This window comes from Brassica rapa, chromosome A04 (assembly GCF_000309985.2).
Source record: "Brassica rapa cultivar Chiifu-401-42 chromosome A04, CAAS_Brap_v3.01, whole genome shotgun sequence".
Lineage (NCBI taxonomy): Eukaryota > Viridiplantae > Streptophyta > Magnoliopsida > Brassicales > Brassicaceae > Brassica > Brassica rapa.
In genome coordinates, this window is record NC_024798.2 from 13,487,148 (window position 1) to 13,511,651 (window position 24,504).

At 34.8% G+C, this 24,504-nt stretch overlaps 3 protein-coding genes, 1 long non-coding RNA gene and 1 pseudogene across 5 annotated transcripts; 2 read left to right on the top strand and 3 right to left on the bottom strand.

Moving 5' to 3' along the window:
- The first annotated feature begins 5,890 nt into the window (after positions 1 to 5,890).
- On the top strand, positions 5,891 to 7,184 carry LOC103864519 (50S ribosomal protein L35, chloroplastic). The gene is made up of 3 exons (XM_009142272.3): positions 5,891 to 6,185; positions 6,307 to 6,423; positions 6,979 to 7,184. The coding sequence occupies exons 1-3, from the start codon at positions 5,934 to 5,936 to the stop codon at positions 7,054 to 7,056; spliced, it is 447 nt and encodes a 148-aa protein (XP_009140520.1). The 5' UTR covers positions 5,891 to 5,933; the 3' UTR covers positions 7,057 to 7,184.
- Positions 7,085 to 9,479, bottom strand: LOC103864520. Its single transcript, XM_033290505.1, has one exon. The coding sequence runs from the start codon at positions 9,199 to 9,201 to the stop codon at positions 8,737 to 8,739; it is 465 nt and encodes a 154-aa protein (XP_033146396.1). The 5' UTR covers positions 9,202 to 9,479; the 3' UTR covers positions 7,085 to 8,736.
- A 277-nt stretch (positions 9,480 to 9,756) lies between these two features.
- LOC103864521 (DNA-directed RNA polymerase 3, chloroplastic) lies at positions 9,757 to 15,807 on the bottom strand. Of its 2 annotated transcripts, none has more exons than XM_033290503.1 (19): positions 14,184 to 15,807; positions 13,933 to 14,121; positions 13,722 to 13,855; positions 13,566 to 13,635; positions 13,356 to 13,480; positions 13,167 to 13,296; positions 12,966 to 13,079; positions 12,755 to 12,886; positions 12,264 to 12,680; positions 12,026 to 12,076; positions 11,856 to 11,926; positions 11,664 to 11,748; positions 11,446 to 11,598; positions 11,286 to 11,360; positions 11,100 to 11,189; positions 10,967 to 11,014; positions 10,754 to 10,868; positions 10,557 to 10,660; positions 9,757 to 10,298 (listed from the first exon to the last, which is right to left on the bottom strand). In XM_033290503.1, exons 1-19 carry the CDS (start codon positions 14,967 to 14,969, stop codon positions 10,188 to 10,190), a joined length of 3,000 nt encoding a protein of 999 aa, XP_033146394.1. In that variant the 5' UTR covers positions 14,970 to 15,807; the 3' UTR covers positions 9,757 to 10,187. The 2 variants fall into 2 exon arrangements, with proteins under 2 accessions (XP_033146394.1, XP_009140522.2); XM_009142274.2 differs by having other exon boundaries at positions 13,167 to 13,284; positions 13,422 to 13,480; positions 14,184 to 15,792.
- Positions 15,808 to 17,189: 1,382 nt separating this feature from the next.
- Positions 17,190 to 20,234, bottom strand: LOC117133695 (annotated as a pseudogene).
- Positions 20,235 to 23,314: 3,080 nt separating this feature from the next.
- Positions 23,315 to 24,313, top strand: LOC103864522. The gene is made up of 2 exons (XR_632252.3): positions 23,315 to 23,400; positions 23,516 to 24,313. It is a non-coding gene; the product is annotated as an uncharacterized LOC103864522 (long non-coding RNA).
- The last annotated feature ends 191 nt before the right edge of the window (positions 24,314 to 24,504 follow it).

Genomic DNA, 24,504 nt, shown 5'->3' on the forward strand with positions numbered 1-24,504 from the left:
TCCAGTATCTTCATTACAGCAGCTTTTCTACGCTTCCTCCAGAGTACGTCACCCTCAATGTTGCGACAAAACTTTCCCTGTTTGGAGTTCCTCTGTTTCATCATTTTGTTACTTATCTAGGAAATAACGATTACATTGTTTCTTCCTTCTATTCTAGGTATCTTGGATATTATCTTAAACTTCCCGAGTTTCCACAGATGGAAATTTACTGAAATTTTGAGAAATATTCTCAAGATCGCTGTAAGTCTCGCTTGGTGTGTAGTCTTACCGCTTTGCGATGCCCAGTCCAATTCTTCTGCTCCTGGGATGCTGAAGCAATGGATATCATTCCTTCCACGAGACGTTAAAGGGGTTCCCCCGCTCCATATCTTGGCTGTCGCTCTTTACTTGCTCCCAAATGTACCATGTTCATTTTCCCTATGCTTCGACGCTGGATTGAGAATTCAGACTGGCATATAATTAGATTGCATGTGTGGTGGTCACAGGTATGATGCTGGATTTATAATTCCTTTCTTTTCATCCTGGATGAAAATTATGATTCTGTTTAGTCAGCAAATCCCTTTAGGCATGCTAGAAGAGCTCTGAACTCTGTTATGTCTTATGTTTTATATATTGCAGTGCTAATGGCATAAATTATTCGAGTATTTTCTATATATTTAAATTGCATTGTATGATTGTATCTAGAGGCTATCTCTTGGCTCAGTTTAGCAGCTCAAATATGACTGAATCACCACAAACCTCACCGGCTATTCTTTTTGACGTTTGCAACAAGAGACAAGATTATATATATAAAAGCTCATGCGTCCATGGTTCTTAGTGTCTTTGTCTTTTTTAGTTTCTTTTTTTACTAGGAAACTTCTGATATTTGTATGTATTTGATTCATTCTTCTTAGTGTCTTTGTCTTTTTTAGTTTCTTTTTTTACTAGAGTGTTGTGTTTTGTCTGTCTAAAGACATACTCTCTGGGTTATCTCATAAAACGAAGAGATGTAATAAATTGCTCCTTATCAACTGGACACGCACTGAAAATACTAAAGATTACCCATATTGGGATCTAAACTATTTTTTTCATCCCCGGATGCTGAAGATTACAACGTAGGCCAAATTGGCCTACAAGTCCACGGTGGTGCACCAGGTATCTCCATTCCTTACCTTACTTTACTTTCTCTACCAGTTATGTTTTGGTATTTACGGTTTATTGGATTCGTGTCGGCAGCACGAGGAAAATCTCATCACATTCATGATCCGATGAAAGAGGTTAGGAGGAGATAGTTCCTCCAGGCACAAAGGCTTTTCATGTCATGGCTACTTCCCACACTAAAGTCTGAGCCAACCAAAGCAGTGGAACCAGTACGAGGCCCCAATACCTCTCACGGACACGAAGCTCTGCCTCATCATGCAGGACCCTTAGGTGTGTCGGAAAAATAAGAAAAAGAGGTGTAGGAAAACGTATAACACACACGTGTCTTTACTCTCTCTGACATGAGATGTCACTAGAACATTTGTTCCTGGTGACAACTTAGAGTCAACATCGAGAGAGACAGAGGATTGGAGGAAATGACGGCTGCTCGGGTCTTGGTGGGATCTCGAATTATAGTCCAAAGTCACTTTTCCCACCGGAAAAAGTAATAGCTTTACACCCACGTTTTAGGGTTTTAAATTAGCGTTTCAGTTCTCTGATCCATGTTGTTTCCGTATCTCAGCTGGTGGAGAAATTGGAGCAGCACAGCTCTTGCGAGGAGGAAAGGAACATGTGATGATGTTCAACTAGGCTCCTGGAAGAGAGAGGGGATACAGTCAAGAAGAATGAAGTGAGTGTTTTTTTAGGTGAGTGGCTTTTGTTTTCAAGATAAAAATGTTTTATGGATTTGACCCCACAGATCATACCTTCTTCTGAAACGGAAGTCTCTGCTGGTTGCGGTTAGGGCAAGCTGAACATGCCTTATATGATGCTAACGTCTGCAGAGAACTAAAACCTGATTGGTCTAAAAGATGTTGTTTCCGTGAAGGTGTTGCTCTTTGTTTCCTACAGGTAAAAATCATCTCACTTCTATTACAAAAAGCAGTTGACTTTGAACGCTGAAACATTATAATTCACTGAGTTATCAATGATTCTACAGAGATTTGTTGAGGCAGCCAATGCCTTTTTACGAAGGAGTAAAGCAAAGAGATCAGTGATGAGTTCAGGTTTGTTTGAAACCCTCATTATGTTTTGTTTTTTTTTTCCTATCGTTTTTCAAGATACTGTATTTTCTTTCTTCTACAGAGAAGTTGTAGATGCTCAAAAGGAAGTTTCCCGGCAAGGGAAAGATTAAGGCCAAACCATAAGATCTTCTAGAGAAGGCTCTTTTTAGTATATGTATGAAGTTTTGATATTGCTTCTTACCTTGGTCTCTCCCATGACATTGTTGCCTATCTTTACTTACACGTACTAAAAACTTCAGGCATAAAATTTTGTTTGTGCTCTGATTTTGTCATTGTGTTTGGATTTACAATTTTGATTTTTAAAAATTGTAAACAATGATTTTATTTGTTATACTTAACATTTTCTTTTTGCCACCAAAAATCTAATCTACTAAACCGCTTTTATCTTTTGATATCTAATCTATTACTCATATTTGAACAATCTATTGCAATAACTCTCAATGATAGTATGATATTATCTAGACATTTTTATAACATTACATACAGTCCCGTTGTTGCCGACTTTTCTCAAAGATGATGTCCCGTTGTTCCCGACTTTTCTCAACGATGATGTGTAACCATTGTCAGCTATATTTCCCCTTCCAATTAGGCAACATGAAGAAAGGGGGAGAGTTTATGCTGTAGACATGATTTTGCTTGATCAGAAGGTTTATTTATCTCGAGATTAATATTATGTGTTTCTACAATAAGAGTCAGAGACAAGCAGAAGAGAAGCTCGAGAGATATATAGTGCTGGTCCAAGCCATATTCCTAAATATAATCTTACAATATACTTAATGATGTAAAGATAACAAACAATATAAAACTGAAATAAAACACCCACTTTACTCATAGAAAGAAGAGTAAAACAAAAAACAAAAATTAAAATCTAAGTTTCCAAAAGTTTCCTTAAAATTTAAATGCTGTAATCTTAGGTGAATATATAAATTTACAAATTTTAAAGTTTAACAACAATTTCTGACTTATAAACCTATGTTAAGCGGGCAGTTTTTTTTTTTAGGTCTGAGTCTGCAAGAAATTTAATTATAGGACTTATTTGTAAAATAACCAAAAAAGAAAAAATTAGATTTTTAGAGAGGGAAGAGAGAGATAGGAAGAGAATGGAGGAGAGAGGGTAGGATTTTAGTTAGATAGTGAATTATATTTTTTTTTGGTGTTATTAAACCCAATTTCCCTTAATTATATATACACTTAAGTTGGTTAACTTTATAAAAAAATTTCTATGAGTTTTTAGTAAGAGTTAATGTTGGCTTATATACTAATAGTTTTTGTTTACAAAATTTTAATTTTTTAAAACCTATTAGATTTAGTAAATAACACTGAAATATTTTAATGTAATCAAACCTAAAATATTATGAGCAAATATTGCATCATGGACAAAAATGAGCCTTGATCAATAACAAAATCATGAATAGTCTGCTAAATTTTTATATTTCTCAAACATTTATCACAAACACAACCTTAAAAGTCTTTTTCCTCTTCTCTACTCTCACTCGAATACAAATAACTAAGGCAAATTACAAACTGATAAAACTATTCACTTTTACAAAACGAAATTGGAGGCGAAACAAAATACTTAGTGAATCTCTCAAATGGTTCCTAACTTTAACAAAGAACCCAGACATGTGAACATAGCCTTGGATGTTATAACTTTTGCATGATCTCAAGACAGAGGAAAAATAATTGTTTACCTAGAACATCCATGGAACACTATCATAGGCAAAAACCCGGGCGTAGCCCGGGAAAAAGCTCTAGTATCTCTAAAAGTCTTCTAGAAGTCTTCTGCTAGAAGACTTCCAAAAAGTATTTTCATATTGTAGATTTTAAAAATAATTTATATTTAAAAAAAAATTGATGGAGAAAAAATTGAAATCATGTAATTATAAACATTTGTAAATTAAATAAATTAAGATATCACAAATTTGAAAAGTTTTCAACACAAATGAGTGAATATAGTGAGTCATTGTATTCTTTGGTTTTGGGTTTGGTAACATATGTTAGAGTATTGTTTGTATTTTTAGGGTTAGATTTTGGAAGCTAAAATTGTTTTTTGGAAAATTAAATTTGACCTATATGTGTGTAGTTTCGTGTATATTAAACACTTTTAAAGTTTATTTTAAGTTTAGTGAAACATTTTTTTTTCTATTTAGTTAGTTATTTAAGTTTAGGGTATAAATTTAGGGTTTAGAAAGACTTCTAAAAGTCTTCTGTGCGAATAGTATATTTAGAGGTAGAAGACTTCCATGAAAGTCTTCTGAATCGAAATTTTTTTGAGACTTTTTTGTTGAAAAATTGGAAGACTTTCAGAGAAGTCGCCTCTAAAAACACACATAAAATCAATTGCAAAACTAATCTTTGTATTGACCAGAAAACTTCGTGTAAATCTTTCAACTAGTGAGTAACTTGATTAGCTTCTCTTATCACACAGAACTTCACCACGAAAAAGACCCACTTGTTAATGACCAAGAATCATGAGTTTGAACCTTACAAAGTTTAGAATCGAAATTTTTAGTTTTTTTTTTATGAATATAAAGAGAAAGTGAAGGAGGAGTAGTTTGTGTGTATAATTAATGAGATATGAAGAGTAAAAATCGAAACTTTGGTGCATTAAAACCTTCAAATTGGTTGTTCATGGTGGATTGTTGTATTGATGGCAATGATAATATTGTAAATACTTGATGAAGATGATGATGATAGAGTAAAACATTCATTTTAGGGGAAAAAATTAATGATATTTTCGTAAATAATCCGAATTTCTAGAGTGAATATGACAAATGAAAGTTCTAAAAAAAATTATGGGTTAGTTTTGTGTTTGACTTTTGTTTTGAGTCATATTTGAAAAATACCCTTTATTAATTCTAAAAAGAAAATATAGGCATTGGATGCCATATAGGCAAATTCTAAATCACAATGAAACAGTAGGAACTGGAGATTATGAAGGAGACATAACAGAGGATTCTATGTGATATCTGGAAGATCTTGTCTCTACAAGAGAGTCCATTAAACAAAAAATTGAATAACAAGACTAAATCCCAAAACCATTCATATATAGTTTCAAATAAGCATTCATGAAACGCATCAAAAATACCCCCAAAAGAAAAAGTTCTGATTATTTTTTTGATTTATATCCAGGGTGCTAGACCACTGTTTATATAAGCCAAGATACAGTCCGTTTTGGCAGATAATTTAGGACATTCTTGAGTATTGATATCAGCAAGAAGAGGCAGACCCGCAAGCATCCAACAAGGTGTGTCAATACTCAATGGAAGCCTCACTGGACCATGTTAGGAATGTCACCACCATCACCTTTCACCTACCAAAAAGTCGTAACAGCCGGTGAATTTTGACTCGAAAGCTCAATAACCTGGTGTACGGTACGGACCATAGTCAGAGATATATCTTTGGAAACCCCTTCACATCACACATAGTGAAGGGATCCAAAAAACAGTGAGATGTATATTGTAGATAAACGTATATATGTCCACAAAAAGGATAAAGAACAGGTTTATGACTTGCGAGACTGTCTTCGACCAGAAACATTAATCAAACGAATCAAAAATTGTCTCGAGACCTTTTAGCCTTGAAGATTAAAGTTAAACCATTTTTAAATGTGGTGATTCCGGTTTACCATCAATTGCACCCTCTGAACCGTATAAACCGGAGAAAACCGTAATTCATATCCTTTCGCTTCACTCTCTTCTCTGGGCAAAAGGCAATAAGCTTATCTTCATGGCATCTCTCTCCATGGCTTCCGTGATCCTCAGATTCTCTCCTCTACGCTCTTCTCCCCCAAAGATTCCCACTCACGGGTCCGTTCAATTCGCTCGACTCAGCTCCTCGAGCCTCGCCTCGACTCACAGCATATCTGGGCTTCGTGCGGTTCTTCCTCAGAAGATATCCACAGTCGTTTCTCAGAATCCCCAAAGGCTTCGGTCTCTTACTGTCTTCGCTCATAAGGGATATAAGATGAAGACCCACAAGGTCCTTCCTTCCTTTCTTCCTTTTCCCTCTCCTCTTCTTCTCTCTGCGTTTCTGAGAATTGTTGAGTTCGAAAGTTTGGATTTTGATTGCTATCTCTTTCTTGGGTCTTTGTTGTTGACAGGCGTCAGCGAAACGGTTTAGAGTAACGGGGAGGGGGAAGATAGTGAGGAGGAGATCGGGAAAGCAGCATTTGTTAGCTAAGAAGAACAACAAGAGGAAGCTGCGTCTTTCCAAAATGGTTAGTGACTCTTATTGCTTCTATTTTTTTCTCTCTGTTTGCAAACATGGTTGATACTACTACATGTCTTGAATGGGTAATATTGTTTGTGGGTGCAATGCATTCTTTTGTTGAGTGGCTTTTTAGCACTAGGAAAAGAAGGAGATCTTAGCAAAAGACTTATTATGATTGGATAATAAGACAGACACAAAAACTCAAGCTAGTTTTATCTAGTCCAGGATACTTAGCTGCTAATATCTTCATAGTAAATGTGTGGGTTCGTTCATAGTTTTTGAACTTCATTACGTATTTAGTAGCTCTTTGCACCTCTCTGATTCTCTTAAACTGGGGATTAAAGCTAGTGGTGGAATATGAAAATCATGACATTGAGAATCCACTACATTCCATCAGGAAAAAAAAAAGTGAAATCTTTTTCATGCCCTCGTATTCATGATATGACATGAAGTCCAAGTGTATTTGTTTTGGCTTTGTTCATTAGCAACTTAGCTGCTCTCTTCTTTTCCCTTTTAGCTTCTTACATTGTCCGAATTTTTGTTATTGTCTTGCGTAATGCAGCACGAAGTTAGCAGGAGCGACTATGACAACGTCATCGGAGCTCTTCCTTACCTGAAAGTCAACCGAAAGGCGACTTAAAACAAAGCCTTGGGATGCTCCTTTTTCTTACCTGTATTTCTCATTTTGTAATCTAAGTTGTGATTAAAAAAATACTTTTGTTTTGTGATTATTTGGTCAATGAGTTTGGCATTTGTGTCTTCTTACTCTTCGTTTTCTTGTCTGTCTACGACACAAGTTGTTCGTGTTCCAAGCCACAAGCCTATGGTTGTTGTCACTCACTGGTTATAGACCGCCGCAGATGATTACGATCGTTTAGGATAATGAACTTACCTTTACGCATTATATATGATCGCCAGAAAGCAATAGAAGCATACCGGGCTTATGATGTACGATCAAGACATTTAAATGTAAAGATATCAAACGAATGGAGACTTCATCAACAGTGAAGTGAATTCTGAAAATTGTGATCATCAGTGAGTTATTTTAATATGATTACAGATTTAAATATGAGAAAACGGCCAAAAAACCCTTAACTTACAAAAAAATAATAATAATATTCAACATTCATTTAAGCTATTTTAATATCCAACTTTTTAAAATTGTCTACTTTTTTTTTTGTAACATAAAATTGTCTTCTTTAATCTTTAATTTTTGTTACCAAATCTTTTCAAATACATGAAAAGTCAACCGTTAAATCGATAGGTTTACTTTTTGTGTATTTAAAATGTTTCTTAATCTATTATAAAATGATGCAAAAAATGCAGTGAATGAAAGAAAATGTAATTAACTTAACTTAGTAGTTTATTTGAAAAGGCAACTAAGGCGGTAACTGATAAATTGATTTGAAATTAATGGAACTAAAATATATGGAAAGATAGGAATGGCATACAACAAAAAAGTAGAATGAAATACATTCCATTCATTCATGAACAAATTTGTCATGGAATACTTTTTTTTGTATTTTATCAAAATATTTTTAGAATTGGTGGAATGACCATTCCATTCCATTTATATCAAATGGTAAAAAAAAATTTGGAATCAATGGAATCCACCATTCTACATCATTCCATTCCAAAATATTGTAATCCAATTACACCATAAATAAAAACAATTAGATTTTTTTCCATTCCAGAGAGAAGTACCATTAATACTAAACCTTAAAAAGTAATCATTAAGCCATGAACCCAAATATTATAGTATTTTTTATTAAAATATTTTTAAAATAGTATCTAATTTGTGGTATTTCAAATAATTTCTCATAAAATAATCGTGTTGAGAGATTCTTGTAAGATAGTAGTATTGAATTAATTATGTGTTGTATATATCTCGACTGGATATAATGTACAGATTCTTTATATATGATAAATAAGAATTCAATCAATTACTTTTAAAGAAGTAAATCAATTTTATACTCAGAAAGTATTATAAATAACCAAAATTAGTTAATTACCAATACCTTTTTTTCAAAAGACTTCCAATATTATCCCCAAAAGAGGAGAGAAGAGACGATGACAAACTGATAATTCAGTAATTTAGTTTATATGTAGAACGTTTGCATGAACTCATATTGTAACCACTGACGTAAATAAAAAACAATACAAAGAGTTGATAAAGAAAAAAAATACTGTTTATGATTTGTGGATCTTTTAGAATTTGCATTTATAGTAGTAGCTACTGAGAGTACTCATGACTTCACTAATGTAAAAGAAAGATTTTCCACTGTAACAAAGATAACAAATATAAACAGCTTGAACTCCTTTAATTAATCTTCTCTCTAAGACAGAACATTGGAACCGGCACGTGTCTAGGCGATGGAGCAGCACACGTTGTGACCGAACTAGCAAACCGTTCTTTCACTGGTTTCTGCGACCGCACAGCCTTGATCGTGCTCTGAGCTTTAAACGGCTTCTCATCAGGTTTAGTTTGCGATGGAGCAGCAGCACCCACTGTGATCGAACCATCAAGCAGTTCTTGTTCTTGATTCAGCGGCAGCACAGTGTCGATCGTGCTCAGAGCTTGAACCGGATCCGGTTTAGTTTGCAAGTGTTTTGAAGGTTTAAGAGGAGCTTTTGGTGAGCGTTTCAAAGCGGCGATTGGAACCTTTTGATGAATATGTAAAGCAGAGTTACGAGCGATGTAGTGAAAAGCGATTCCATGTCTTGTGTGAAACGGAACGACAAAAAGGTCTATGACAAGGAACCGGTGTCTTAACACAATCGACATATCTTGAAGAGAGATGTGATGATAAAGAAAGATAAAATCTTCGATATGTTGTTGTAATTTTCTGCAACTATGAACGAGTGATTTGTGAGAAGCAATGAGAGGGTTAGAGGTTTATTTATAAGGTCTCAATTATTCACCTTCGAGCCTAATTATGGAAAGTAAAGAGCTAATACAAAAAAAAGGTAACATCTGTAACGACCGAAAACAAATTAAATAGGAAAATCTATGTTCCGAGTGATATTTCCTTTTTGCATATCATGATGATAATATATTTATAAAAAGGAAAAATATATATTTTTGACCACTAGCTTCTTATACGCATCTTTCTTGTGAAACAAGTATGTTAGTAAGTTGTGCACTAGACTAGAGTAACAATCAATGGAACATTTGCTGATCAATTTCTAATTTTCACTAAGAGTTTTTATAACCGGTTCCACTCCTGTATGATTATGCATAACCGGTCAAGCGATTTCTAAGGGGAGATGTTACTACAAAACTAGGTGCCCCTTCTGTTTTAGCTTGTGAAAACTACACAACGGATTCATTAGCTTATCATTCCCAGAAAGAAGTCTCATCTTTTGACAAAAAAGTTGGCTACAAAATCACACAGAGTTTACTACGAAACTAGGTGCCCTTCTGATTTTTTTTTTTTTTTTGAGTTCTTGTTTCTATATGAAGTCTCTCCTGTACAACAGTACCAATGACATACAACATAAACTAAACCTATTCTCATTCCCAAATAACATGCTTGAAGGCAATGACTTTGCATCCATTATTTAATACTGCCTATGACCTACCTGCTGAGAGCTAGAAACTTCTTCAATGATTTGCCCCTAAATTTGTCTTAAAAGCCTCTTAAACAAGAGCCTTTTTGTGCTGATTCTGGTTCTTTCCATGTCGTCCTCTGAGGTGATGGATGTTTATTTACAGGCCACCAAGAAAGATCCCTGAGCCAAAAACTTGATCCTTTTCCAGACGTGCAGGACTCAGTTGAAAAAGTATTGTGATTTGAGTACTTCCTTTAAATCGAAGTCCCCTCTCTTTGGTACTGGAGGAAACACAAGAGTCGGGTATGACTCTTGGAAACTTTGCAGTAACTGGAGTAAGAATACAAAACAATGTCAACAAAACAGATGAGGCTGTAATTTACCCAAAAATGACTTCAACCAAATCCTTAATCCAATTGTAGAAAGGAAGTAATCTAACTAGAGCATCATCACTAGTGTTGATATTCTATAAAGAAATCTCTGTTTATTGATAATATATAGATGAATCCATAATCATTTGTTCAATCAAGTGAATAAAGTAAAGTCTAAGCTTCTATCTAACCAGAGAGAGAGTTATCGAAAACTTACATCTTCAAGGATTGGTGAGCTGTAAAGCTCAACGAATTTTTCTCTAAGTATTCTGTTCATTGTGTCAACATCACATGCATGCGTCCAGTAGGAGTCATGCACACCTGCACAAAACCAACCATTGAATAAGAAGAGATTCCAGTTCTGTTTTTCTTTTTCTTTTAGCAAGCAATTTAGTTGAAATAACAGGGACTAACCTGCAAAGTTTAGGCCAGCCTCTCGACATGCAACAGCAGTCATCATCATGTGAGTGCCGTCCAGCGAGTGCACAAAGTTTGGAGGAAACGCTGTTCTTTGTTTCCTAACATCCACCTGACAATTAAAAAAAAATCTTTTCAAGTCTCCAAAGATCATACAACAAGTGGAATCTTGCTCAGTGCTCATAAAAAAAGAGAACAAGTAGGCTTTACCGTGTTACCCTCTCGCTGCAGAGCCAAAACCTGAAGAGATGTTCTTATCTGCAAAGCCATAGTCAAAGTTATTGGTTCTTCAAATGGGATGATGCGTAGCCTACTTGAAGGATTCATAATGGATAACACTTACCAGATGTCTTTCACTTCTGCAATAAGGTTGCACAACAGGAAGTCCAAGAGGCGTGGTCCATCGTACTGGATGATTATCTGAAGCTATTATCTGTAACATTGACAAGAGAAAAACAAAATATCTATTAAGCCTCCCATCCACCAACGTAAATTTCAGAGTTAATAGCAAGTTACAAGACTGTACTACCTTAGCACAATCACCAAGCCAACTCATAATGGCACGTGCCGCTTCAAATATCTCTCCAAGGGCTGCTAGTGTCACCTGAGGATAGATGTTCATAGCATAAAACAAACATACAACTAGGAAAAAAAAAATTATTCGCGTGAATGATGTTACTCTTTCTTACTTTTGCAGAATAGCAAGCAGCAGCGAATAACATTCTCTCGTCAGTGATAACACCTTTCTCTTCTAATCTTCTTTTTATCTGTTCACGCGCTCCAACATAGGTAACACCATATACTGACGTCATTACCGTCTGCTTTACCAGCTTCCTGTCCACCTGAAATCAGAAGAATAATACTTAGTTTCATCGGCTGTGGCAGTATAAAAGCCAATGAGACTCACTTGATTGATAAGAATCTTTGCCAATGCGGCGGTTGGGTTTGACTCAGGATCCTTACTGCTGTCCTTCTTCATTATTTCATGGACCCTAGCTCACCACAAGCGAAGAAGAAAAGAGAGAACAACAAAGAGGAAAGGGTACCATTAGAAGCAACGCATGACATGATTCTAACAAATTAATTGCTAATAAGATACCTCAATGAAATTTCAGAATAGACATCAGCTGGTTTATCACCAGCAACTAGATTAACTGCTGCAGCTTCAAACTGAGAGATACCAGTTTACAAGAAGAAAACTATATGAGACTAAATATGACACCAAACAAGAGAAAACGACAGATCATAAATGTTCACAAGAGAACCTACACTATCTCTTCCTAAAGCTGCATAATGCTGTAGACCATTGCAAGACCCATCCTGCACATTACAAATGAAGAGTTGATTCAAAGCTAACGAATGAACAGAAAACGTTAATAGAGTTGTTTTACAGTTCAATGCAAAGAGTGAAACCCAATTGAAAATTTATTCAACCGGATACAGAAACCAAGTGTCTAGTAACAAAAAAGAAAAGACTAGAGCCTAAGTTAAATTTTATGGTGCTTACCTGATGAATAGGCAAGTTGGAGATTACAGAATGAGGTGAAGGGCTTTTCAAGGCTTGTGCCAGAATAACACATGCAGCCAAACACTGAAAAGGATCCTCAGCCTTCAACCACCATCTTTTCCCATGAACAGCATTTTCAGCAGAATCTATTATATCATCCAAATGGTTTTCCACAAAAGCAAGACGCCCATCGTGCGAAAGCTTTTCGACACCACCTGCGTAGAGGTTCGCTAAATGTATTTTGAGCCAATACAAGCCTGACTTTCCAAGTGGACGTCCTTCAGCAAACTCCAGGGTTCCACGGCAAAGATCAGAGCTCAGATGATTCAGATGAGGATGCATCGGGTATGCACGACCCCTGAAGTCAAGATTGTGAGGGTAGTAGAATCCTTCCTCGTCTTTCATTTTTCTAGCCACCTGAAACTTATTATCTTCAGTAAGCAAGTCAAGAAGGAACAAAATGTTGATAGCTAGCATGAGGGTTATCTTACAGAAAGCTTGAGCTCAACATCACATCTTAGAGAATGCCTCTCTCTGTTAATCTTTTTCGCCTTTCTAACACTCCATTTCCACGTTTGGATTTCTTCTGGATCCTCAGACAAAGGTTTCTCTGGTATGGGAACCTGAGCAACAAACAAGAAAGAGAAAACATACATAATGAGACACATACCATTAAAATCTATAAGAAGTGTAGTTACTTACGTCTTCTCGATTAACTAAGCCTGCAATGTTGCCTCCATCGGCCCATAGCTTTTCCACCACATCAAGTATTTTCCTATTGACCCTCCACTTGGTGTTCCCAAGTGTATCCAACGCCTGATCAAGTTACATTTCGAAACATTAATGTAAAACATTACCAGACAGAAGCAAAACAAAAATATAAGAGCAGAGACACCAACGTACCTCAAATACTCTATGAGCAGTCTTGGAACTAATATCTTTAAGCGCATCTTGCTGTTTCTTGGATCCATGAGTACGCATGATATAGGAAGGTAAAAATAAGTAACCACCCTTGTCATATCTGAAGAAAAATGTAAATGTAAGAATGAGAACACATGGCGATAGATAACGTGGGAGAATGAGGTTCTCAATAACAGGCAATGATTCATAAGTAAGGGTATAAAATCTAGACCCAAAGAAGAAGGAATCAAAGCATACCCTTTCCATCTCTTTGGTGGTACTAACATCGGAACATAGGGAATTAACATATGCTTAGCCTGCATGAGACAATAACAATGGAAGATCATCTAATAGCTCAAGAATGTCACATCTTTAAATCAGAAAAGAAACATCTTAACTCACAGATTTATCCAGCCCTGCAAGCAGGAGCGAGTCACATTCAATAACTCCGTATCTCCTCACCATCTTTGACCTACAAACACAAAACAATTAAGTAAAAAGAAACAAAACAGGAGAAGCGACAGGTAAGCATCACACTAGTACGATGATGAACATTACCCTGGATACTTGGTCACAGTTTTAAACTTGTGTCTGAACGCAGGTCGAACCTCGGGTATAGAGTCTCCTGACTGGGTCAGAGGAGGTTGCACATAAGCAGTTTCCATTAATAGTTCTAGCAGACGGCTTCCAAGCTGAAAATCAACATGAGTCCACCAATGAAGATGACATTTTGCAAAATATTATCAATTCCACTCAAAACGCCACAGACCTTAGCTTGTGTAGCTCTCCCCCAAGGTTTGATACCTTCACTTTTCACCACTTTTAATGCATCAATAATCCTCTTCCTACGAATCAAACTATTGACACGTTTCCTAAGCAACTGCTTATCCTTCACCTCCTCTTGTGAGTCCCCTGCATTGTTCTTCCGAGTCCTCTTCAAGAAGTTATGAATCCCCACCTACAAAATCAAACCATATATAACTACTTCACACACCTTACTTAAAACTACTAAACTCATACCTCATGCTCTATCGCTATGCCGATACTAACAGCAGCTTGAACAACTTGGATACACCCATCCTCATGTCCAGACATAACCAAACCCATCATCTTATGCATCACAATAACAGCCATTTTATCAGCAGGCAAAAGCTCAATGTGGGGAGCGTAAGCCGCTCTGACCTTCTTGCTCTTGCTCTTCTGCAGCCTCTGCTCCCTCTCGATCACATCTCTCAACGGCTGGAACCAACCCAGGAACATGTGTTTCACGTAAGGTAGATTGGGAGCGAGACTCTTCTCGCACATCTCCTTCTCCAACTCTCTGTACTCATCGACCATCCTCTCCCAGGCCTCAGTCTCTTCCTTCACTTGCCTCCTCCTCAAAGAATCGAACTTTCTCTTGTCGATGTCCTTTTTCTCGAGTTTCAGAGTCTGGTCGACGGTTCTGGTCAGACCCTTGAGGAAGAGCGCGGAGATCCATGGTGGGTCTTGCGTGAAGAGCCTCCTCCTTGAGGAAAGTTCGTTCCTTTCGAGGGGCTCTTCGATAAAGGTGGCTCCTTTAGTGGTGGGGTGGTGAGTCTCGAAGGTGTCGATGAGGTTTCCGTGGAAGTGGGAGGTGGGTTTGTCGGTGATTGAGAGAGAGGTGGAAGAGGAGGAGGAAGCTGCTGAGATTGGAAGGGTTTTGCGGCGGAAGAGGCCGGAGGAGGGAGGAGGTTTAAGCCAGGTGATTGGGGAAGTTTGGTGATGGAAGTGAGAGGTTTGGTTTAAGGAGAGAGAAGGAGAAGCCGCCGCAGAGGAAGGAGCCATGGAAGGAAAGTGGAGGTAGAAGATAAGGTCTAGTGAACATTTGAAGAAGGAGAGAAATTTTTGTGAGAAACAATCCAACAAACCTCTCTAAAACCTCCACTCTTTTGTTTCTTTTGTTTTTATATTTTGTTTTTTAATGAAATATCTCTCTTTTTAAAAATAATAAAAACAACATGAACAAATTCTTTAAATATCACAGGTTATATATATTTTCCTACGACACTATCAAATAGTTTTTGATCAAAAGAAAAAAACTATCAAATAGTATATATATGTTTTGCTGTTAAGCATGCTCTTAAATAATGATGTTTAATTGATGATATATCTAGAGTATTTGTTAGAACATGTTCTTGGCATAGAGCACTTCTACATTCTTTCTCTTGATTTCTGGATAATTGTATTTATTTTTATCAAGAGAGTTTGTGTGAGAGCACACCATTACTCATGCTTTAACTTTTTACTAAATTTCTTTGAATTAAAAATTATTAAAAATGCCTAATTTAAAAGTTACAAATTTATACCATAGTTCGAAACTTACTTATCTACAAACTATAGTTTTAATTGGTTTATTGTTAACCAAAGTTTTGTTTATCAGTTTAACCAAACATAAACTTAACTTTAATCAAAACTCATGTTGTTTATCCGTCTATTTCTTTCTTCTTTAGAGATGTCATAGCAAGATGTAATCTATAAGACCATGATTAACTTCAATCTCTTAAGCTTCGGTTAAGAGATGGTTCTTATCTTTTCTTACATTTTATTTAAGAAAAGCTAAGAACCGTCTTTTAAATAAGAGATATAAGAGCCGTCTTTTAGCCGAAAAATGTAAAAAACAAACAAAAAATATCAAATCATGAGTTAAGAACTCCGACTAACAGACCGGGGTTAATCATGCCCAGTTACGTCAGCAAGTCGAATCCGTACATATATATATATACCACAACTTGCTGCAGATTGACACTTATTTGGCATTTCTTAAACTAAGAGTTTTAACAAAATAAAAAAATTGAGTAATATAAAAAATATATGTTTATATATATTTTTTATTCTATATAAAAACTTTGAACCGGTTAAAATATAAATGAAGAAAACTATAAAAAAAACAAGAATGTACAAAACACATAAAAAAATCACCAATATATATGTACCACAGCTAAGAGATAGTAAGGAAATTGAAGAAAAACAATTAATCAAAAAATATTTTGCACCAACTGTCCAAGGAATAATTCTAGCATATGACATAAAAACCCTTTCTCAAAAGAAAAAAAACACACACACACACATAAATACTACATTTCATATTTCCAGTCTCCACGACCCAAATAAAGCTTTGTATTTTTTTAGCCACTTAAGAATATAATTTTTAAAAAGAAACAAATCTTCTAAGCAACTTTTTAGTGCATTTGTTTTTACTTACTTTGTATCATGTTTATGGAAGATCCTTAATTTATTTTTTTAAAGATCTTTAGCTTTTGTTTCTCAATTCTTTGTATATTGATTATTCACAATTTTGTTAATTACTGAACATAAATAAATAATTTAATTGAAAAAGAGTACTATAGAAAAGGAAGTTTTAATTTTACCACAAATTTGATACCATTGTTGATTTTAAAAAAACAATTATTTTCATGAATACCCTAAATGTGTGATAAGAGATTAAACTAACTCTTTTTCTTTTGTCAGCGAGATTAAACTAACTATTTTGAATCATTTATAAATGTTCAATAATCATTTATAAAAGTGTAAACCCAATCCTTTCCCTTCAGTATTTAAACACTAAACAATAAACAATAAACATTAAACCTTAAATCCAAATGTTAAGATATGTTTGATCGAATGTATTGTTCAAAAGTGGTATCCAACTTATGGGTGTTTCAAAAAGGTTCTCAATATTTATTTTATTATAGTTGAGTATCTATATTAGATTTATCAAAAAATAAAATAAATATTTATACTATTTAAAATAATATTATTTGTGGAAAAAATATAATTGTAGTTTTACAAGTAATAGTATAAAAGTTGTATTTCTAACAACTATATTTAACTCATAAAGTTATAGAACCCTAAATAACAACTTCACATTTTTGTAAAATTAAATATTTTTATATCAAAAATTTTGATTTGAAAATTCATGCCAATCTCAACACTAAATTTATATTTTTTTAATAAAAAGAAGATTACATCATTTTATTTTTAATGAATATTGGCTCAAAAGTTTTTTGACTCAGTCATTTTTCTTCAGTTTTCTTGTTACTTTGAAATTACACCGAGCCGCGGTGCATGTACATCCATTCTTGGATGTCCTATACCAGGACTGTTCCCCGGATCAGTTGGCGCAAAATCTTTCGTTGATTCATCATTTTTCTTCAATCCCCTTGCTACTTTGAAGTAATCATTGTGTCGTGGTGCATGTACATCCATTTTCGGATGTCCTATACCAGGACTGTTGCCTGGATCTGTAGGCCCAAAATCCTTAATATTTATCAATATTTTTTCTTGAACATTTACAATACCTTTCTTATGTCCATCAAGACTGTGTTCAGCTGGTACCGTAGACAAAAATTTATTCAAATATGTGACTTTGAAATGATTTTGATTGTCTGCTATCTCTAACAGTCTTGCTTCAGTATTCTACGGTACTTGGAAAGATACTATCGAGATGGCCATAATGGTCATCAAGGAGACATTGAAGAGTTTCATAGTCTTTTCACCCTGAATCAGATACAAGGCTAAAGGTTTTGATATGAGTAGTTTTCGTGATATTTGGAGTAAAGTTGTACAAATGAGATTGTATTTATACTGTCTAGACACTAGCCACATTGATTGAGTTTGGACATTCCTTTTCTCTTGGTCAAATACATTGATATTCGATCAAACACATTGATATTTTCTGGTAAAAGATCTTGATTTTTATTTTTGTTTTGATTTTGTCCCACTACACTCAGATTTCTTATTCTTTTTTGGACATTCTTCCTTTTGATATTAGATCTAAAAATAACTAAATATAAATTCAGGTATATTCAAATATTGAATGTTTTGGTTTGAATCAAATTTGAATCTAGTTATTTTATATCAAATTTCAAATCCATTCAGATCTTTTATCAATTTTGGTTTGTGTTTAATATATATTTTTTGGATTAGATTTGGTTCTTTGGGTTCATGTATGTTATCTTCAGGTATGTTGTCCATCTCTAACACAAAGCAAAAGACTCCTTTATTCAACATCTGATAATGTTACTGTCCAGAACAAGTAAAAGGCAATCCAAAACACAACAATACATCTTACACATATACATACAATTATGAATGTCAGTAATGTTAAATATATATAATAAAATATTAAAAGTTCATAAGTACGTCAATTTACATGTTGTTGAGTTTTGTCCAAACTAAAATCTCTCGCTTTGAAACCATATATAACTACTTCACACACCTTACTTAAAACTACTACCCCCATACCTCATGCTCTATTGCTATGCCGATACTAAAACAGCAGCTTGAACAACTTGGATACACCCATCCTCATGTCCGGACATAACCAAACCCATCATCTTATGCATCACAATAACCGCCATTTTATCAGCAGGCAAAAGCTCAATGTGGGGAGCGTAAGCCGCTCTAACCTTCTTGCTCTTGTTCTTCTGCAGCCTCTGCTCTCTCTCGATCACATCTTTCAGCGGCTGGAACCAACCCAGGAACATGTGTTTCACGTAAGGTAGATTGGGAGCGAGACTCTTCTCGCACATCTCCTTCTCCAACTCTCTGTACTCGTCGACCATCCTCTCCCAGGCCTCAGTCTCTTCCTTCACCTGCCGTCTCCTCAAAGAATCGAACTTTCTCTTGTCGATGTCTTTTTTCTCGAGTTTCAGAGTCTGGTCGACGGTTCTGGTCAGACCCTTTGTTAGTGCAAGATGACACAACAATATAGTAGTACAGAAGATAAATCAAGAGACAAAATAGATACAAGCAACCAACTATTGCTTTATTAGAAATCACCTAAACAATCTATTACAAGACTTGTTTATCAGCTTTTACACGTCAGTGTTAACACCCTAACACACGTTACTGACAGATTCCTAATCTACCCAAACATGTCTCTTTCTCGTCAGTACTTCAGCATCTGCTTCAGCACGACCCAAGAACACTCCTAAGGGATTTTCACCCTTCCTCTATAATAATAGCCAGTGTCTTATGGAATACAGACGACTCCATAGCTCTTTTATAGTGATCTCCACGTTCCTGAAACCCTAGTCTCCAAGGAACATGAATATGGACAACTTCCGTATCAATAAGTACACTTTCCTTTTCTTGAAATGTACTTATTCCTCAACGCATAAACTTGCTCTCCAAGTTTATCTCTTGCCTTTTTCTCCATGGTATAAACTTGCTTCTCAAGTTTATCCCACGCCAGCTCAGCATCTTGCGTCCACATGGTCTCTACCACTCCGCATGCCTCCTGGTTCACTCTCTGACACACACTGCCTCAGCAACTACTTCAACGACTACGTCAAGACATAAACCCTCAGTTTATCCTTCTCCATCTCAGCATATCTTGCATCCACATGGTAACCCACCACTCTGCATGCCTTATGTAGTAACGACTAATGCATCCAGCATCAGTGACTTCGTCGCCTAGTTAGTCACGGAAGACTATTGACATCTACAAGCTCCACTTGCATCTTCACCCTTGAGGAAGAGCGCGGAGATCCATGGTGGGTCTTGCGTGAAGAGCCTCCTCCTTGAGGAAAGTTCGTTCCTTTCGAGGGGCTCTTCGATAAAGGTGGCTCCTTTAGTGGTGGGGTGGTGACTCTCGAAGGTGTCGATGAGGTTTCCGTGGAAGTGGGAGGTGGGTTTGTCGGTGATTGAGAGAGAGGTGGAAGAGGAGGAGGAAGCTGCTGAGATTGGAAGGGTTTTGCGGCGGAAGAGGCCGGAGGAGGGAGGAGGTTTAAGCCAGGTGATTAGGGAAGTTTGGTGATGGAAGTGTGGGGTTTGGTTTAAGGAGAGAGAAGGAGAAGCCGCCGCAGGGGAAGGATCCATGGAAGGAAAGTGGAGGTAGAAGATAAGGTCTAGTGAACATTTGAAGAAGGAGAGAATTTTTTGTGAGAAACAATCAAACAAACCTCTCTAAAACCTCCACTCTTTTGTTTCTTTTGTTTTTATATTTTGTTTTTAATGAAATATCTATCTTTTTAAAAATAATAAAAACAACATGAACAAATTCTTTAAATATCACAGGTTATATATATTTTCCTACGAAACTACTCCCTCCGTTTTTTTATATAACTCCTTTTAGAGGAATTTTTATGTTCCAAATTATATGACGTTTTCGGTTTTCTATGTAAAATTTATTAACACTTAATGTTATATGACCAATGATAATATACTTTCTATTTTATTATTGGTTGATTTGTGGTTAGGTAAATAATTAATGATGTTTTTGTTTAGAAAATATAAAAAATTAATGATTTCTTAATCTACGTGCATAATTCTAAAACGACTTATATAAAAAACGGAGGGAGTATGAAATAGTTTTTGATCAAAAGAAAAAAAACTATCAAATTGTATATATGTTTTGCTGTTAAGCATGCTCTTAAATAATGATGTTTAATTGATTATTTTTTAAAGAATAAACCATTAAAATGATGATATATCTAGAGTATTTGTTTGAACATGTTCTTGGCATAGAGCACTTCTACATTCTTTCTCTTGATTTCTGGATAATTGTATTTATTTTTATCAAGAGAGTTTGTGTGAGAGCACACCATCACTCATGCTTTAACTTTTTACTAAATTTCTTTGAATTAAAAATTATTAAAAATGCCTAATTTAAAAGTTACAAATTTATACCATAGTTCGAAACTTACTTATCTACAAACTATAGTTTTAATTGGTTTATTGTTAACCAAAGTTTGTTTATCAGTTTAACCAAACATAAACTTAACTTTAATCAAAACTCATGTTGTTTATCCGTCTATTTCTTTCTTCTTTAGAGATGTCATAGCAAGATGTAATCTATAAGACCATGATTAACTTCAGTCTCTTAAGCTTCGGTTAAGAGATGGTTCTTATCTATTTTTACATTTTAACTAAGAAAAACTAAGAACCGTCTTTTAAATAAGAGATATAAGAGCCGTCTTTTAGCCGAAAAGTGTAAAAAAAACAAACAAAAAATATCAAATCATGAGTTAAGAACCCCGACTAATAGACCGGGGTTAATCATGCCCAGTTACGTCCAATTTAGTACCAAGTCGAATCCGTACATATATATATACCACAACTTGCTGCGGATTGACACTTATTTGGCATTTGTTAAACTAAGGGGGGGGGTTATTGGAATCAGAATTTGGAAAGAGTTGAGTGATTTTAGAATTTGACAGATTTTTAAAAGTTTAGTAGATTTCACAAATGTTTCCTAATTTCTATCAAATATTTTGTATTGATTTCTATAGATTATTGTTGATTATTAAGAATTTGCACAATATAGTTTTTCAAAAAGTTTTTTCTTCTAATGTACAAAAAAAGTTGTAGAAATTTCCAACAATGAATTTCGATGAGGCACTATTATATTATCGTTTGGTGTGTTTACATAGACAAATTCATTTTATGGTATTAGTTATTTATGTTATGCATGGTTTGTTCTTAGTTTTGTTGTGAAAATATTCATTTTTTATCTTCATACTACATGACATAATTTTAACAGTCTTATTTTCATTGACATTTTTTTTGAGACACTACTCATGCAAACGAAAAATTAGAACACACCAAATACGAAACTTACCGAGGTCGCTGCAGGGGAAGGAGCCATGGAAGGAGAAGCCGCCGCAGGGGAAGGAGCCATGGAAGGAAAGTGGAGGTAGAAGATAAGGTCTAGTGAACATTTGAAGAAGGAGGTAATTTTTTGTGAGAAACAATCCAACAAACCTCTCTAAAACCTCCACTCTGTTGTTTTTTTTATTAAATTTTAATTTTCAATAAATATTTCTTCTCCAAAAATAATAAAAATTTATGAAAATAACATGGACAAATTCTTTATCAAACTATAAACCTCTATGAACTAAAATTGTATTTATTTCTCCCTAAATTAAAAGATACAAATTTATCTCTATAGACTGATAGATTTTAAATTTTAATTATCCACGAACTATAGTTCTGATCAGTTTGTTAACCAATATTTTTAACTAGTTAAACCAAACACAAATATAATTTTATTCAAACCCGGGTTGTGTATATCCGTTTACTTTTTTTTTCTTTTTCAGTAGAGATGTGAAGGAAGACTGTAATCTGTAGGTCATGTCCAAATAGCTTAATAGTAGAACAGGTGTGTACAAGAGGACGGCCCAGTGGTTTTGAGGGAGGTTTGGCCCCAATACGGATCCGGATTCAAATCCCGCTGGCCGCCATCGATTGAAATAGAGTGGAAAAGGCGGCCCTCCAAAATGCCTTCTGCGGAAGTGTAATCCAGGTGTCCGGATTACATGGATTATAAAAAAAACAGGTGTGTACATATATGTACAAGCCACAATTTGTTGGGGGTCGATTTGTACAGAGCAAAAAATGAATATTTGGACGCGGATCAGTTCGCTTGATATTTCTTTAACCATGAATTGTTTCCGAAAAAAATGAGTAGTATAAAGAATATATATTTCTCCATAAATCTTTTATTAAAAAAACTGAACCGATTAAAATAGAACTGAAAAAATACAGAAAAACCAAGAACATACAAGACACCTAAAGAAAATCACATTTCATATATCCACAACCTAAATAAGGTTCTATATTTTTTTTTAGAGACTTTAGAGTATCAAACAAGTAATAAAAGGAGGATATAAGCCTCAGTTACGCTGTCCACGTAGGATAGAAAAATCGTCCAATCAGAAAAGTTCTTTTTGACACGTTAGCCCGGCTTTGGTAATGTTGGGCTTCGTTTTTTTTTGAGACAAAATGTTAATGTCAATGGCTCTTAGAATAAGATAGAGACTTATATATATAGACCACTTTTAAGGAAAAGTATTTAGGAATGAGAGAATTAGATCTATTCAAAATTATTTTCAAAACATCATAATAAAAATCGTTAATAAAAAATTTACCAGAACCCTAATTAAGAATTGATCTAATTCTCTCATTCCTAAATAATTTTCCTTAAAAGTGGTCTATATATATAAGTCTCTATCTTATTCTAAGGCAACCAAAAACATAATAACTTGAAGTTCTTGTACCTGCATAATCGGTCAACATTGGGATCATGGAAGCGAACTTATCACTGGTATATTTAATGATTTCTCCGGAAATTGGGAAGTAGATATCATGGTAACTAAACATGTGTTCCATGAGATCAGCCGTGTCATCCGTTATATGACCATTATGAGTGGTCGAGAACCTTATGGAGAAGTTTATCTCTGTTTAACTGGTATTTTTCTTCTTAATCTTGATGGTAAGCTGTCTTTCCAGATCTGTGGTTACAGGCTCTATATCTGAGGAAAAGGAATAGGAAATATGTGGTTGATGGTTCATGATGATAAACTAAATTAAGAACTCTATGCGTACAGGTGATTGTTGATGCTTATATGGTGCTAAGGGCTGAGGTAAGTTGACTGTCTATGAGTTTTCCGTAACAGTTGTGTTGTAAGTTACACGTTTGGTTTTATTGTTCTGAGTTAATGAAATTGTTGTTATCACTCTTTAATTGTTTGATGGACACAGCTTTATCTTCTTGTGTGTATGTTTTATATTCACACCAGGTATGAGATTTGAAATGTTTAATTGCAAAGAGAAATGAACATAAGTCCTCTAAAAGAAAGAAGCTACTCTAATTTAAAAATATAATAAAACACTTAAAATAGGTCATTCTGTTTTGTAATTCCAAAAAAAAATGCAGTCGGATTATTTAGAAAAAAATAATAAACAAAGTGGTTCTAATTAGTTAAAAAGAATGAAAATCTGTAAGAAATCACTTAAAAATAAGAATGTATTGTTTTTTACTTCAGTTTTAATAGAATAGATTATTGTTAACCAAACTTTCTTAACTGGTTAAACCAAAAAAAAATCTAATTTTAATCAAACCCGGGTTATTTATCAGTTTATTGTTTTATTCTTAACTAGATATGTGAAAGAAGAACGTGATCCGCAAGTCGTGTCCAAACAGCTCAATAGCAGAACGGGTGTGTACATATTTATACAACCTACAATTTATTGTGGAACGACCACACATACCAAAAGAAAATCAATTCTAATATGGGTTGGAATACTTGAACGCGGACCAGTACGCTTGAAATTTCTTAGACCAATAATTTAACCGGAAAATAGTAATATAAGAAATATATATATATATATATATATATATATATATATATATATGGGCAAATCTCCAAAATAGCACATTTCTAAGTTTATATCACAAAAATAGCACTCAAAAACTAAAATGACCAAAATAGCATTTTATCTTTTGAAAAATTTAATTTTTTTTATTTTTTAAAATTTGAAATCTTATCCCCAAAACCTCACTTCTCAACTCTAAACCCTAAAACCTAAACTCTAA

What these genes read in the sequence shown, in the direction of transcription:
- LOC103864519 (XM_009142272.3), top strand. Translation starts at nt 5,934, where the DNA reads ATGGCATCTCTCTCCATGGCTTCCGTGATCCTCAGATTCTCTCCTCTA. An exon ending in ATAAGATGAAGACCCACAAG is followed by an intron (nt 6,186 to 6,306) that starts GTCCTTCCTTCC and finishes TGTTGTTGACAG; the next exon opens with GCGTCAGCGAAACGGTTTAG. An exon ending in AGCTGCGTCTTTCCAAAATG is followed by an intron (nt 6,424 to 6,978) that starts GTTAGTGACTCT and finishes TGCGTAATGCAG; the next exon opens with CACGAAGTTAGCAGGAGCGA.
- LOC103864520 (XM_033290505.1), bottom strand. Translation starts at nt 9,201, where the DNA reads ATGTCGATTGTGTTAAGACACCGGTTCCTTGTCATAGACCTTTTTGTC.
- LOC103864521 (XM_033290503.1), bottom strand. Translation starts at nt 14,969, where the DNA reads ATGGCTCCTTCCTCTGCGGCGGCTTCTCCTTCTCTCTCCTTAAACCAA. An exon ending in GCTTAGTTAATCGAGAAGAC is followed by an intron (nt 12,887 to 12,965) that starts GTAAGTAACTAC and finishes TTTGTTGCTCAG; the next exon opens with GTTCCCATACCAGAGAAACC. An exon ending in CTGCTTGCTATTCTGCAAAA is followed by an intron (nt 11,361 to 11,445) that starts GTAAGAAAGAGT and finishes ATCTATCCTCAG; the next exon opens with GTGACACTAGCAGCCCTTGG.